Source organism: Sceloporus occidentalis, unplaced genomic scaffold (genome assembly GCF_023333645.1).
Source record: "Sceloporus occidentalis isolate IW3139 unplaced genomic scaffold, rSceOcc1.0.p SCAF_2, whole genome shotgun sequence".
NCBI classification, from domain to species: domain Eukaryota; kingdom Metazoa; phylum Chordata; class Lepidosauria; order Squamata; family Phrynosomatidae; genus Sceloporus; species Sceloporus occidentalis.
This window is the reverse complement of record NW_028316982.1, coordinates 121324980-121337571: the sequence shown is the minus strand read 5'-3', so window position 1 is coordinate 121337571 and position 12592 is coordinate 121324980. Positions and strand designations below refer to the sequence as shown.

General features: G+C 42.0%; 2 protein-coding genes across 3 annotated transcripts in view; both read right to left on the bottom strand.

Annotated features, from left to right (window-relative positions):
* LOC149318943 (dual specificity protein phosphatase 13B-like) overlaps positions 1-1208 on the bottom strand; it is a 32516-nt gene extending 31308 nt beyond the window's left edge. Inside the window, exons 1-2 of one of the 2 annotated variants that reach the window (XM_089510750.1) lie at positions 971-1208; positions 186-318 (exon numbers count right to left, since the gene is read on the bottom strand). The gene's annotated coding sequence lies outside the window, so the exon portion shown is untranslated. The remainder of the gene's footprint in view (positions 1-185; positions 319-970) is intronic. The other variant, XM_089510749.1, reaches the window with a different exon arrangement.
* Positions 1209-5883: 4675 nt separating this feature from the next.
* On the bottom strand, positions 5884-12178 carry LOC149318942 (dual specificity protein phosphatase 13B-like). Its single transcript, XM_089510753.1, has 3 exons — positions 11983-12178; positions 8598-8818; positions 5884-6301 (listed from the first exon to the last, which is right to left on the bottom strand). Exons 1-3 carry the CDS (start codon positions 12141-12143, stop codon positions 6090-6092), a joined length of 594 nt encoding a protein of 197 aa, XP_089366879.1. The 5' UTR covers positions 12144-12178; the 3' UTR covers positions 5884-6089.
* Between the last annotated feature and the right edge of the window lie 414 nt (positions 12179-12592).

Sequence of the window (12592 nt, the reverse complement as noted above, 5' to 3'; positions counted from 1 at the left end):
CTGCATTCTTCTGGATGTGCAGCTTCTGCTGCAACCTTCTTTTCCTGAGCACCACCTCTTTTCCCACCTCTCAGGACATAAATCCTTTCTTTGTCCTTTCCTGACCTTTCACTATTTTCACTCCTTCTCTGCCCACCTCCAGGATCTGAGCTGCTCACCCAATGGCGGCCTCTTGCCTTCCCTACCTTTCTCTGACATTGTAGCAGCACAGGGTCTCTTCTGCAGTATATAATTATAGCACTGTGATTCCACTTTAACTGCCATGGTTGCATCCTACAAAATCGTGTGATTTGTCATTTGGTGAGGCACAAAAATGTTCTGGAAGAGAATTCAAAACATGTCATGAAACTACAAATCCCAGGATTCCATAGAATGCAGCCAAGGTGGCAACAACATCATCAACAACAACAGCCTCCATGGTTGCCGTTAGGAAACCATTTTACAGCTTTGCTTTTCAAGTTTGTAGAAATGGTTTTCAGCCCTTTTGCCTGATGTGAAACAGAACTACACTCATGATTTCTTCCGTGATTTGCCAAGTATACATGTGCGTTGTAACCATTACTAAAATTGGGAACTGAAAGGTATGCAAAATTGTTGGTCCAGTTTTATTGTAGAGAAGGAAATACATAAATCTCAGCTCATCAACATTCTTTGCTCTCTTTCTCTTTCCATGTATAAGTAAACAGTACTCTTTAAATAGCCTGCCTTGGGTCTCCTCCACATGGTCAGGTATCCTTATAGCCAGATCACTGTACTTTGTACATCCAAAGTGGGAAGAACTGGCAGTCCCTCCCTTAGAACTTTACACCTGTCCCCAACAACAACAACAACAACAACAACAACAACAACAACAGGATGCAACATGGCTTTCAGAAGCAGTTGTTGAACTGCTCACGCAAATAAACATTGAGCTGCCCAACTCATGCACTCAATTCAGTGGATATCCATCATCAAGCTTAAAGGTACTTGCCTTTTGGGGGAGCTGCTCCCTGTTGACAGTCCTTGACTGTTTTAGAAGATGATACTCTTCTGGCGTTTCCTTCTGGGCTAGTAGTTGGTTACACAACAGCCTCACTGCCCTGTTTGCTGCATCCAGTTTATTCAATTGCTATTTTTAATTGTGTTAATTATAAACCATGATCTGTGTTCTCCTTGCGGACTTCCAAACATTTCAGCATGAAAGGCAGCTGGGGCAGCAGCGGAGAGAAGCCCAAATCTGAAAGGATCCTCGGCTATGTACTGGCTTCAGCACAGTCAACATGGCCGATACACTGTTAGGGTCAGCCTCAGTGTTTGAGGAAAGTTATTTTAGACTACAGTCCCCAGAATCCTTGACCAAAATTATTATGCTGGTTGGGCAGCTTTAGTCTAAAACAGTAACATCTGCATGTTTCTGATCTGAACAATTATCCAGATAGTGGTGCGGAATAGCAATTTGGGAGACTGCAAGGCTTGCTTATTCTAACAAAAACTGGGATGGTAAAAAAGAGATTCTTTCACAGCAATCATGCATTTCATTAAGAACAAAGGCAAGAGAGGAATGCATCAAAGAGAGGGCAGGTTTGTACATCTAAGACTGCAGTCTTTCCAATGCCATGTTTGTGGCAAGAACATCATCTCACAAAGCCCTGGAGCAGTCAGGTGCAGATAATGAGCAGATAGTACTATGTCAAAGAAGAGTGCCAATACGATGATCACCAATGTTGAAAGAACCTTTAAATTTCTTTTGGATGTGGGAATAATGTGCAGTAACTGCCTTATGCCACAATGTAGAGCATGATGTCTGTTTTAGCCTTGTTGCCAGACAATCCGTGAGCAAGCCCCTTGAGAGAAAGCAAAATGCCTGCAGTTGCTAACATCATTATTAATGAGCTCATTGACATCCTATCTACATACAACTGCATAAGGGTCATTTCACACTACAGAGTTGTAGCACAATGATTCCATGGCAACATCTTATGGATTTCTGGGGTTTGTTGTTTGGTCAGAGACACCAGAATTTTAAATGCCCTTCCCTAAACTGCTGGCCCCTCAATTCCATATGATATTGGCAATTAAAGTGGAATCATAGTGCTATAATGGTGTAGGAACCTCAGTTGTGTTGGTCCATCCTGGAATTTTGGTGCTTATAGTGGCCAGTTACAGTGACGTAGATGCTGAGATAGGTCAACTGAAGGGAGTAATTATTTGGGGGATTTAGAGATGTTAGAAAAGGCAGCATATATTTTATATTAATTCTGCACATCTTGAACACTTTGGAGACTATTTTCTGGAGGCCTACAAAAGTATAAACTAAATAAGACCGGAAGTGGTCAAATGAAGCATTCTAAGCATAGGTAGGGCTGGAGATCAGGCACTTCCAGATTGCTATCTATCATCTATCTATCTATCTATCTAGTTAATGAGTGCACAGGAGCTTTGCACCCTACAATCTCAAAGTCTAGGGCATGTTGAGGTAAAAGCAGACTTGAGGGACATATGCAACCACAGAACTGCATTTAGCTCACACAATGGCTAGTTCCTCCATTTCTGAAGGTATACATTCAGTTCTTACAGTACTTGAATTTGATTCCAACCTTAGGTAAAACAAACAGACCATGTATTTGTTCCTCTAATGAGCTCTAGATTTATACTGACATCTGCTGGTGGAGTTTACCATTGCACCTTACCTATTTTCTCATGTTCTCCATCAAATGATAACACATTTCCCTGACCAGATGGATTTCATTCAAAGTATTTCCTTTGAAAAAGAAAAGAAAAAAGTAGTACAATAAACAAGAGGGTTTCCCCCCCCCAAAGTAATTTCCAGAATGAAGAAGCTGTTCATGGTGAAGAATGCGATTACTAATGTAAAGCTGAGAACTCTATTGTATTGAAATTAATCTCTAAAAGGGGATTGCATGGTGCTATAGTTATTTTATGTTGTTTACCTACACTGTGCATTAGGTTCTGGGCATGATGATCAATTTTAAAACTTTGTACTGTAAAGCAACTTAGTTAAGGGTATGTTTGCAGGAAAGAACCTGTTTCTTTTTATTCATGAGCTGTACCTAGCATAGCGTGGCCATTTTTCATATATGCTAATTGACACAGGTGCTAGAAACTAAGAATTTATAGGAGGAAATTATTCTGATGCAAAACCTATTAAAAAGAATAGGAGCTGGACAAGACCCAGCAGTAAATTTGGACTGCTACCATTAATTTGAGAAGGTGAAAACAATTTTCCATCAGAATGTACCTTTAGATACCTGCGGAAGTCAATTAGACAATTTAAAAAGGGTACACCTTGTTATTGCTAAACTGATTTATGAGCACAATCCAGTCAAAATTAAGCATACCTGGTTCCATTGATTTCAGTGGAAGAAGTCTGTTTGGTTGATTTGCCCAAATGAAAGATACATTATATGTACATGTGTGTGCCTTTTTGATTGGACTGCTGTCTTGCTGTGCACCTTCAAATAATTTCTGATACCTATCATGGGGTATTCTTGGCAAGATATGTTCAGACTTGGGTTTGCCATGGCCTTCCTCTGAAGCTGAGAGAATGTGACTTGCTCAAAGTCACCCAGTGGGCTTCATGGAAGAATGGAAATGTGAACCTCGGTCTATCAGAGTCATATTCCAACATTCAAACTATTACACCATGCTGGCTGCTTCCAGCATAGGTAGGATTGTGGCCTACCTATGTGCAATGTACTCAAGGGCCATGCTCCTAAAATGCAAAATGGCTTTTCCTCTAGTCTGAGCCTCTACCCAAGAGGCTGAGAGAACAATTTTGACTGGGTGGCTGGTCAAGCCATTTATATTAAGCACGTATGTCCTGTGACACATAAAGCAAAAAGTAAAACATTAGACGAGTAAGAGCCCAGAGCCAGTTTTGATTGCTGGAAATCAACCAGTGCCATAATCCAGGTGGTGGTTTAGCAGCCAGAGCGCTCCAATCCTTTGAGCCATAGGTCAGACAATCTGCCAGATGCTGCAGTGTCAGAATTTCAGCTTGGTCTCCTCTAGGTCATCAAGGTGCCATTTCTGCTTGAGTTCCTGTCCCTTTTTGTCTTCTCTTCAGATAGTTTACCCAGTTTCCATTGCTGGATCTTAAACCATAATGGTAAGCTCATGAAAGTAGAAAAAGAGATTCCACCTCAGAATTTCAGGCTGTCTGAAGATGCCAGCCACAGATGCTGGCGAAACGTCAGGAATAAGCTCTTCTAGAACATGGACACATAGCCCGAAAAACCCGCAAAAAAAATATGGATGCTGGCCATCAAAGCCTTTGACTTCATGAATAAACAGTATTTTTGGAATCTCCCTGTGAGTGATTTGTTGCTGTTTATTGCCTGATTATTGCCTGTTTAATAGTGATGTCGTGTGAAAATCTTAATTGTGATGTTGCATTTGCATGTTAATCGCTGTTTAAACCTCTGATTTTGCCTGATTTCACCCGTGTGATAAGGTCCTATGATTCTATTATTTTGCCTCTAGTCTGTTTTGCAAACTAGTACACCTTGTGTCAGGAGCTCTATGGTTTCAGATCACAAAACAAAAGGAAGCTCTCACTTTCTTTGAAAACTCCCACCATTCACTTAGAATCATAGAATCATAGAGTTGGAAGAGACCACAAGGGCCATCCAGTCCATCCCTCTGAAATTCTGAAACCATCATGAATATAGGAATAAAAAAAAAGCTTGTCTTTCATGCCCTGATGCTGAACACATGAAATCAGAAAAGTCATGTGTGTGTAAGCGTAAATTAATAAAATGAGCATTGCCATTTGGAGCTATGAATGTGCCCAGATAGTTTGGCTATACTGAGGAGATTATTAAATGGGGGATGAAACATCCTTGTCCAGTCCTTTTCCTGTTCTTGTAGAGCGATCGTGAGATGATTTTCATACGACGTTATGCTTATCCTATCATTATCCTGTCTAGAAAGCGTGATTGACCATAATCACATGAAAGGCTTTCAGACAATGTTGTACAGATCCCGTCATTGTCCTGTCGTTGTCCCATCACTGAAGTGGCTTTGCCCAACATTTTGCATTAATGGGAGTTTGGTTAATGCAATGCTCTTTCAATAGCACTGTTCTGTATTCATCATTACTGCTTAGCCAGGGTTGAGAAAAGATGTCATCCTCCCAGATCTCCTCTACATTGCTACAGTCCAGAAGAATGATATTTCTCCTTTTCTTACAGCTGTTGAACTGTAGATGAATTCTGCCTGGACACCCTCCCCCATCCCTGCCCACTACTAGGCCATGGCAGTGTGCTCTAAATCTCAAAAGATTTATTGTGGTGGGGGAGAATCAGTTGCACAAGGAGATATTAAATAGCTCTGTAGCCAAAACATCAATGAAGTAAATAATAAAAATAATTTAAAAATTATTTATATCCCACCTCTCTGTCTGAGACAACAAGGGCGTCTTACAAATTAAAACTGTACAATCCTAGATCCCAGTAAACCCCCCCCCCCCATAACAATTAAACAGTTCACAATTTAAAGCACCAGGAGCCCTGGTAGTGCAGTGGTTAAATGCCTGTACTGCAGCCAGTCACTCAAAATCATAAGGTTGCGAGTACGATAGCAGAAAAATGGCTCAAGCTTGACTCTGGCTTGCATCCTTTTGAGGTCGCTGAAATGCGTACCCAGCTTGTTGGGGGCAATTAGCTTACAGTTGTAAACCGCTTAGACACTGCTACTTCGGGATGAAGCAGTATATAAATGAAGCTGCTTTTTTACTTCAAAATAAATAAAGGAGAATTTTACTTAAGCTCAGAGCGGGTTAGATCACAAATAACCCTCAAGAAGATCTCCCTTTTGTATACTAAGAGAAAGAAGTATCCAAGGAATCTTGCATAGGCAGAATTCTTATAATTAAATGTTTCTTTTATTGGGGGAAAATCACACAGCAAGTCAATAACACAAACACATTCATACAAGGCTCGGGAAATCAGGAATTAGCTTGGAAAAGTTTGGAGGCTGAATGAATGGGGATACACAAACATGAGGCTTGCTTCAGGTTCCAGTTGGTTGGTGTGGAGTGTTGCTGCACTGGCATTTTATTTTTGCAATTTTTGTTAACAAACTTTCTCTCAAAATGCTGAGATGCCTCTCTTCTCATTATTTAATTTGATGTCCAGGGCTCGGAGCTGGCTGAGGAACCCTGTATTTGGGCAGATGCCTCTGTGTGAATCCACTGATTTTAAAGCCTCCACAAGAGTCAGGTTTTCATGGATCATCAAATAGGCCAACACTAAAGTTGCTGAGCGGCTTAATCCCATAGCACAGTGGACAAACACCTTTCCTGAAAAGAAAGATGAGAGCAGTCCTGAATCAACATGCAATGTACAAAATTAGACATTCTAGTTTGGCAAAAGACCCAATATATCTATAGGATAAATAAAGATATATATAGTAGTGATGGGATAAGCCCTGGCTGCATTTGCATGGCATTCCCAGACAATATGATCTATCTTATGGGGATGTGGTAAAGATTTCTGGGATAAGCCCCATCTGAAAAGAGATATATACAATACATACATCACTAACAAGATGCTGCTCTATGTATAAATTTAGAGAAGTGTGTGCAGTGCAGCTATGGATGACATCAACAGAGCTTTTCCATCAGCAGAATAGATGCTATGGGCCAGTGAAATCCACAGCCCCTTGCAGTTTCCTGCATGCCACTAAATTTGTTCCAAAGCATTGGAGGAATCCTCCATACCAACTAGACAGAACTTGCTGAGGGGAATGTAAGCATGTGGAATTGAAACTTGTCTTGCAGATTGTTGGATTTTAGCCCAGTATAGGCAGGAATTTTAGTACATAGCAGAGAGACCACAAGTGAGTATACGCTGAAAAGAGAACCCCACCTCCTTGTGCCATTGTTTGCCTTGGAAGGGAGCCGCTGCAAAATAAGCACAACACTCAGCAATTGGGAAGAAAAAGGCCACAATTTTATTTAACACAACTATAACAAGCAACCATAATGTATGGTTGGCTACAAAGCATGAGGTCTGGATCTGTCATCCCTCAACCCCTGATTGATGGATGAACCCACGTGCTTGATCATGGCCAAGCTTCGGGATGACAAAGGGATAGACTGGTTAATTGCCCATCTGTTTCAGTAACCAATCATGCGATTGATCGCATCTTCACATATGCGAATGTCCGCATTTCCATCCCTTGTCAATGGGGGATGCTGTATCGATGTTGCCTCCATAATGGCAACACCGCATTGCTCACAGCACCCCTGTGTCCCCATTGGACTCCCGATCCAGCCCTAGGCAGTTCTGTAAACCACACCCACCAGATCCTAGACCTTTGCGACGGCTCCTGAAGTTGGGACAGCAACACCGCTCTAAACAGAGGGAGGGTGATTGGGTGAAACGAGCTGAAAACGGTGCTGTCCTGAGCACCACGTGGCCTTAAATAGGCCTGCTAGCCAATGGGAGGCTGGGATAGGGTGGAGGACCTGCCTCCCAGCCAATCCCAGAAGGCACCAAGGGATGATGCCATTCAATTGGGAGACACTTCTGCCTATTGATGACTGCTGAGACATGTAGTCCCGAGCAGTGGGACGGAAGCTGCTCCCAAGCTTCCAATCCTGGCTCAGGCAGCCCATGCATGGGCCTCTGGGGCTGCCTGAGCCGGGGAGAGCGTGGCCACAAGTCGTGGCTCTCCCCGTGCGGTGCTGTCCCGCTGGGAATGGCGGCCTCCTATATGTAAATAGGGGCACAGCTGGAAAAAACAATGAAAAAACTGCCTGCCTTTCTCCCAAATGGAATACAAAGTGGCTTACAAAAATTTAAAAGGATACAGCTAAAGCACCAATATACAAAAGTTAAAAAATAATTATATATTACCATTTTTAAAAACATGCTAGAAATTGAAACACAAACATATTTAAAATGTGGTTTCAAATAAAATAAAATAAAAAGATTAGAAAACAGCATGGTGACACTATGAATTTTTCATAGAGCTTTCTTAAGCAAGGAATACTCAGAGGTAGTTTTGCCAGTTATTTTCTCTGAAATATAGCATATGGTAGAGACAGATAATTAGGGCTACCTGACTGTTCCCCTCTTGTTTTGTTGTCCTCTCTTTAGTTAGTCCAGCAATGGGGCAACTTCTAAGGATTGGGGGCTGTTTTTGTCCTAAACTGGGCCTTGGTAGACCAGATTTCCCTGCCTCTGATACCCCACCAAAATGTCACCCCCAATGGCAAATTGCACCTCCTAAATATCTTGCCCTGCCCCAAGTGTATTTGATCTGCTCCCAAGCTTCCAAAAACAGTTTGTAGAATCAGCAGTGATTAGACAGGTTGAGGAGTCCTTTCATTGTTGATGAGTTCATTTATGCCCCATCTGCATAAAACAGAATAAGGGTTCAACCATGTGTCCAAGATTTCATACAGAGAATATGTAATGCCCACAAGCTGTTTGGCAGAATCCTGGCCTAGGTGGGTCTTTGAGCCAATGAAGCGATTCTGGCTATCTGCAGCTAAGTCTCTGGGAAAACAATCTTTCATATACAGTCAGCCCTACTTTTTTGCAAGGGTTCCGTTCCAGACCCCCCCGCCCCCCAAATGTCCCTGTTACCTTCTCCAGTATTTAAGGCCTTGCGTATGAAATCGGCAGCGTCATAAAAAAAGATGCTTATATCAAATGAGTTGTCATCAAATGCTTGGACCCCATAGTACTGCACTGGCATGTCTCTGTAATAGCGGGCTCCGGTGTTGATATTGTATGGTCCATCTGCTGCATTGAGGATGTGAGTAATGCCAAGGCTCTGAAGGACTGCTTTACTCCTAGCTGCCCACCTGTCAAAAGATAATGAAGATCACTGCTTAGGCTCCATGACTGAAATGGATTTATTTAACAGACCTCTCAAGAGGGCCTTGGGGAGAATAGTGGCAATTTACCCCCCCCCCCCCGCTCCAAACCAACTCACCCCCTGTTCCAGTTCTTAGCACTGGCTGAAACCCACAAGGGCTCCTCATGTGTCTTCTGGAGTATGGCTCTGTAGAAACTGCTCCATCTCCGGCCACAGTGTTTACAAAGATTCCCAGCCACTTTTTGATTCAGTAGCGGTTTCTGTTTTCCTTGGATTACAACAGGGATGGGAATCTGCAGCCATCCAGATATTGTTAGTACTACAACTCCTGCTATCCCTCCCTATTGGGAATGTTGGCTAGCTGCAGTCCAATGACGTTTGGAGGACTACGCTTTCCCCACATCATACTAATGGTTTCCCGGAATCTTTCTTACTCTGTCAGCTTTCTCAGAAGCTGGATTAATTGTAGTTCCTGCTCAGTGTTTCAAGAATCAAGGAAGAAACATTCAGCTTTAATGGTGGAGAATGGTGAGCAACACTGCTCCCTCACTAGCCCTCTCTCTCACAGCCAAGCAGAAAGGGAGTAAATCCGAAGGAGGCTTGCACATAGTGAAACAAAATTCATAAAATCAAGGGTTACTGTATATACTTGACTATAAATCAACCTCATGTATAAGTCAAGGGCAGGTTTTGGGGCCAAAATTATGGATTTTGATATGACGTATGGATAAGTCGACCCAGTTTTTTGGGGTCAATTTTTTGACTTAAATTTCTAGACTTATACCTGAGTATATACAGTATTTTGTTTGTAATATAACTAACATTAAACATATTAGTTCCAGAAATAGAGAATAGTACATTAAGATATTTTTACAGTTGTAAAAGAAATGTATTTATTTCTAGGGAATATAATTACTGCTGTTAAAGCAGTTCTGCAAAGCAGTGAGTACTATGAAACTAAGTAGCATGTATTTTTGTGCGGAGTTAAAAGAGGGTTTCAGTGCAATATTAATTATGCTCTGTCTAAATGGGATTAAAAATACTACAGTTCCACTTGATCAATCATACAGCCATGTAAGTGCCTCATTATTAATTTCAGCATCTGAAGTTTTAAAAATAAATTTAAAAAGACAGAAGGATCTTTATATTACATAAATATATATAATTGATCATGCAAACAAACTCTTACATAAACAACTACATTATGATTGTTTATTACTTTGAAAAAGTGCATTTAAAATGGCTTATCATTGTAATGCTGATGCTGTAGCAACTGTTTCTCTTCCAAAGAAGAGGTAGAACAGCCAACGGAATTAACACCTGGCCCAAATAATGAATAACCCTTGTATAAGTGCTATTCAGCTGCAACCCTTTGAATCAGGGAAAAGGAAAAGCTAAAAAAGTGTAGCTGTTGCTACCACACAGTAGAACAACCAAAAGGACAGAGAGATCACTCTTGCATCCAGTGTGGAGCAACATTTGAACTTAAGTACTGCCCAGAGTTATATATAACAAGGGATGTTCTAGGTGTTTTGATTTTGTTGTGAATGTGAAGTGATTTTCTTTCCAATTGTGTTTCATGATTTCTTATTTTGTGTGTGTGTTTCAGAAACAACATCCTGAAAAACAGAAAGGAATCATTGGAAGAAGTCATTGGAAGAAGGGGAAAGATATGAAGACCTGAACGGCAGCACAAAGTTGAACTGTTCATTTCCTAAAATATTTATGAGACTAGGAAAATTGTGTTTGTTGGGTATTGTTAAGGCTGGAGCACTTTGAGTACTGTCTAGTTTTTTCTTCAAAATAATATCAACCACGTGTGGCTTAGCTACCTGTGGCTAAGTCTCTGGGGGGAAAATCCATCTTTCATATACAATCAGCCCTCTGTTTTCACAAGGGTTCTGTTCTGGACCCTCCTGCAAAAATGGAAATTTGCACATATTCAAGCCCCACAGGTTTGAATGGATGCCTGTGCCTGAGAGTGGCTGCGGGCACACGCCTTGGGCGCATGCTCCATTTTAATCCCCTCCGTTTGCTCCTCGCGGGTAAGGGAGGGTTGCGGATATGAAGTCCATGCAAACGGAGAAGCAACTGTATTACTCCTTGCTTCTAAAGTGGTGAGTAAATAAATTGTGGTTGTGTAATGTATGTGGCCTCCAAGGTTGCTTTTGTACTCACTGGCCTCTCAGTGTCGCCTCGCTGCTGTTGTTGTGTGCCATCAAGTTGTTTTCAATTTGTGGTAACCTGAAGGAAAACCTATTGCTGGGTTTCCTTGGCATGATTTGGTCAGAGGGGGTTTGCCTTTGCCTTCCTCTGAAAGTGAGAGTGTGATTTGCCCAAGGTCACGCAGGGAGTTCCCAGGGCCAAATGGGGATTTGAACCCTGGTCTCCAAGGTCCTAGTTGAAGGACCTTATCACACTAGCTCAGAAACGGGATTTAAATCAGATTCAAAGTAGAAAAAAAAACCCACAAATGTGGGAGGTTTATCACATGGCATTTCTGCAAACCTGAAATAACATGAAAATAAAGCAAACATAAAGAGGACAAAAATGACACCTTTTTACTTTTGGAACCTTCTGAAATTAAAAAGGGTTTTCTACTTTAAATCCCATTTCTTAGCAGGATTCCCCTAGTGTGATAAGGTCCTAACACTCAAACCACTACACCATGTTGGCTCAGTATCCCCTACCTGAAAACATTTGGCCTACAAATAGCATAAGGGAGGTGTGTATTTCCTCCCAAATCCTGTTTTAGACGGTAGTGAGAATCTCAAACCACATGTGAGAGGAAAGGTCCCAAATACAATATTTAGGCCCAATCCGCACGGGCGCCGCCATCTTGACTTAGCGGACATCATTAGCGTGCATTTTGCAGCTTCTTTTTTGCGGCGCGGAGGAGTCACGCGGTTTGGCCGCTGGGGCTCCTCCGCGCCGCAAATGATGGCACTTTTCAGACCGCCCTTTTGGGCGATCTGTAAAGTGCCTTAAAATCCCAACCCCTCCAATATGATATCGCCTTTAGAACCTCTTGACAAAGGGACATATTTTAAAAATCTTTGGAAAGACACCTCCCCCCCCCCCCCAGTTTTGTTCCCTGCTGCTTCCTTTTTGGCAAGTGACTAACAGGAAGTAATTCTTCCAGTCCCTTACGCATCTCCAAGGTAGATGTTTGGCCAAACTTGGTCCACATGATTGTCGGATCCTCCTCTGTTCCATATTATCCTTTGTAATTCAGAGAGGGCTGGTGTCTCATAATGGCTTTTACTTTCTGAGTCATGATTCTTGGAAGAGCAGTTCTCTGCATGGATCATACCTGCTTTCGGGTTTCATGCACTTGACATATGGTTTTTCTAAAAACAAAAGGGAGAGAAAGCTTTTCACATTTTAAAACAGCATCATACTTAAGTAGTTGCTTACATGCCATATGTGAAAAGGACTTCCATCGAGTGAACAGGCTGGTAGAAGAGCACATACCTCCATCCTTCCTTTGCACCTGCCTTGATTTCTGTGGCAGCCATGGAATGGACTGAAACTTGGTGGCACAGTGGTTAAATGCCTGTACTGCAGCCATTCACTCAAAGCCACAAGGTTGCGAGTTCAAGACCAGCAAAAGGGCCCAAGTTCGACTCAGGCTTGCATCCTTCCGAGGTCGCTAAAATGAGTACCCAGACTGTTGGGGGCAAATTAGCTTACTTGCTAATTAGCTTACTTGCTGTTCACCGCTATGATCTTTGGAATAGCGGTATACAAATAAAACAAA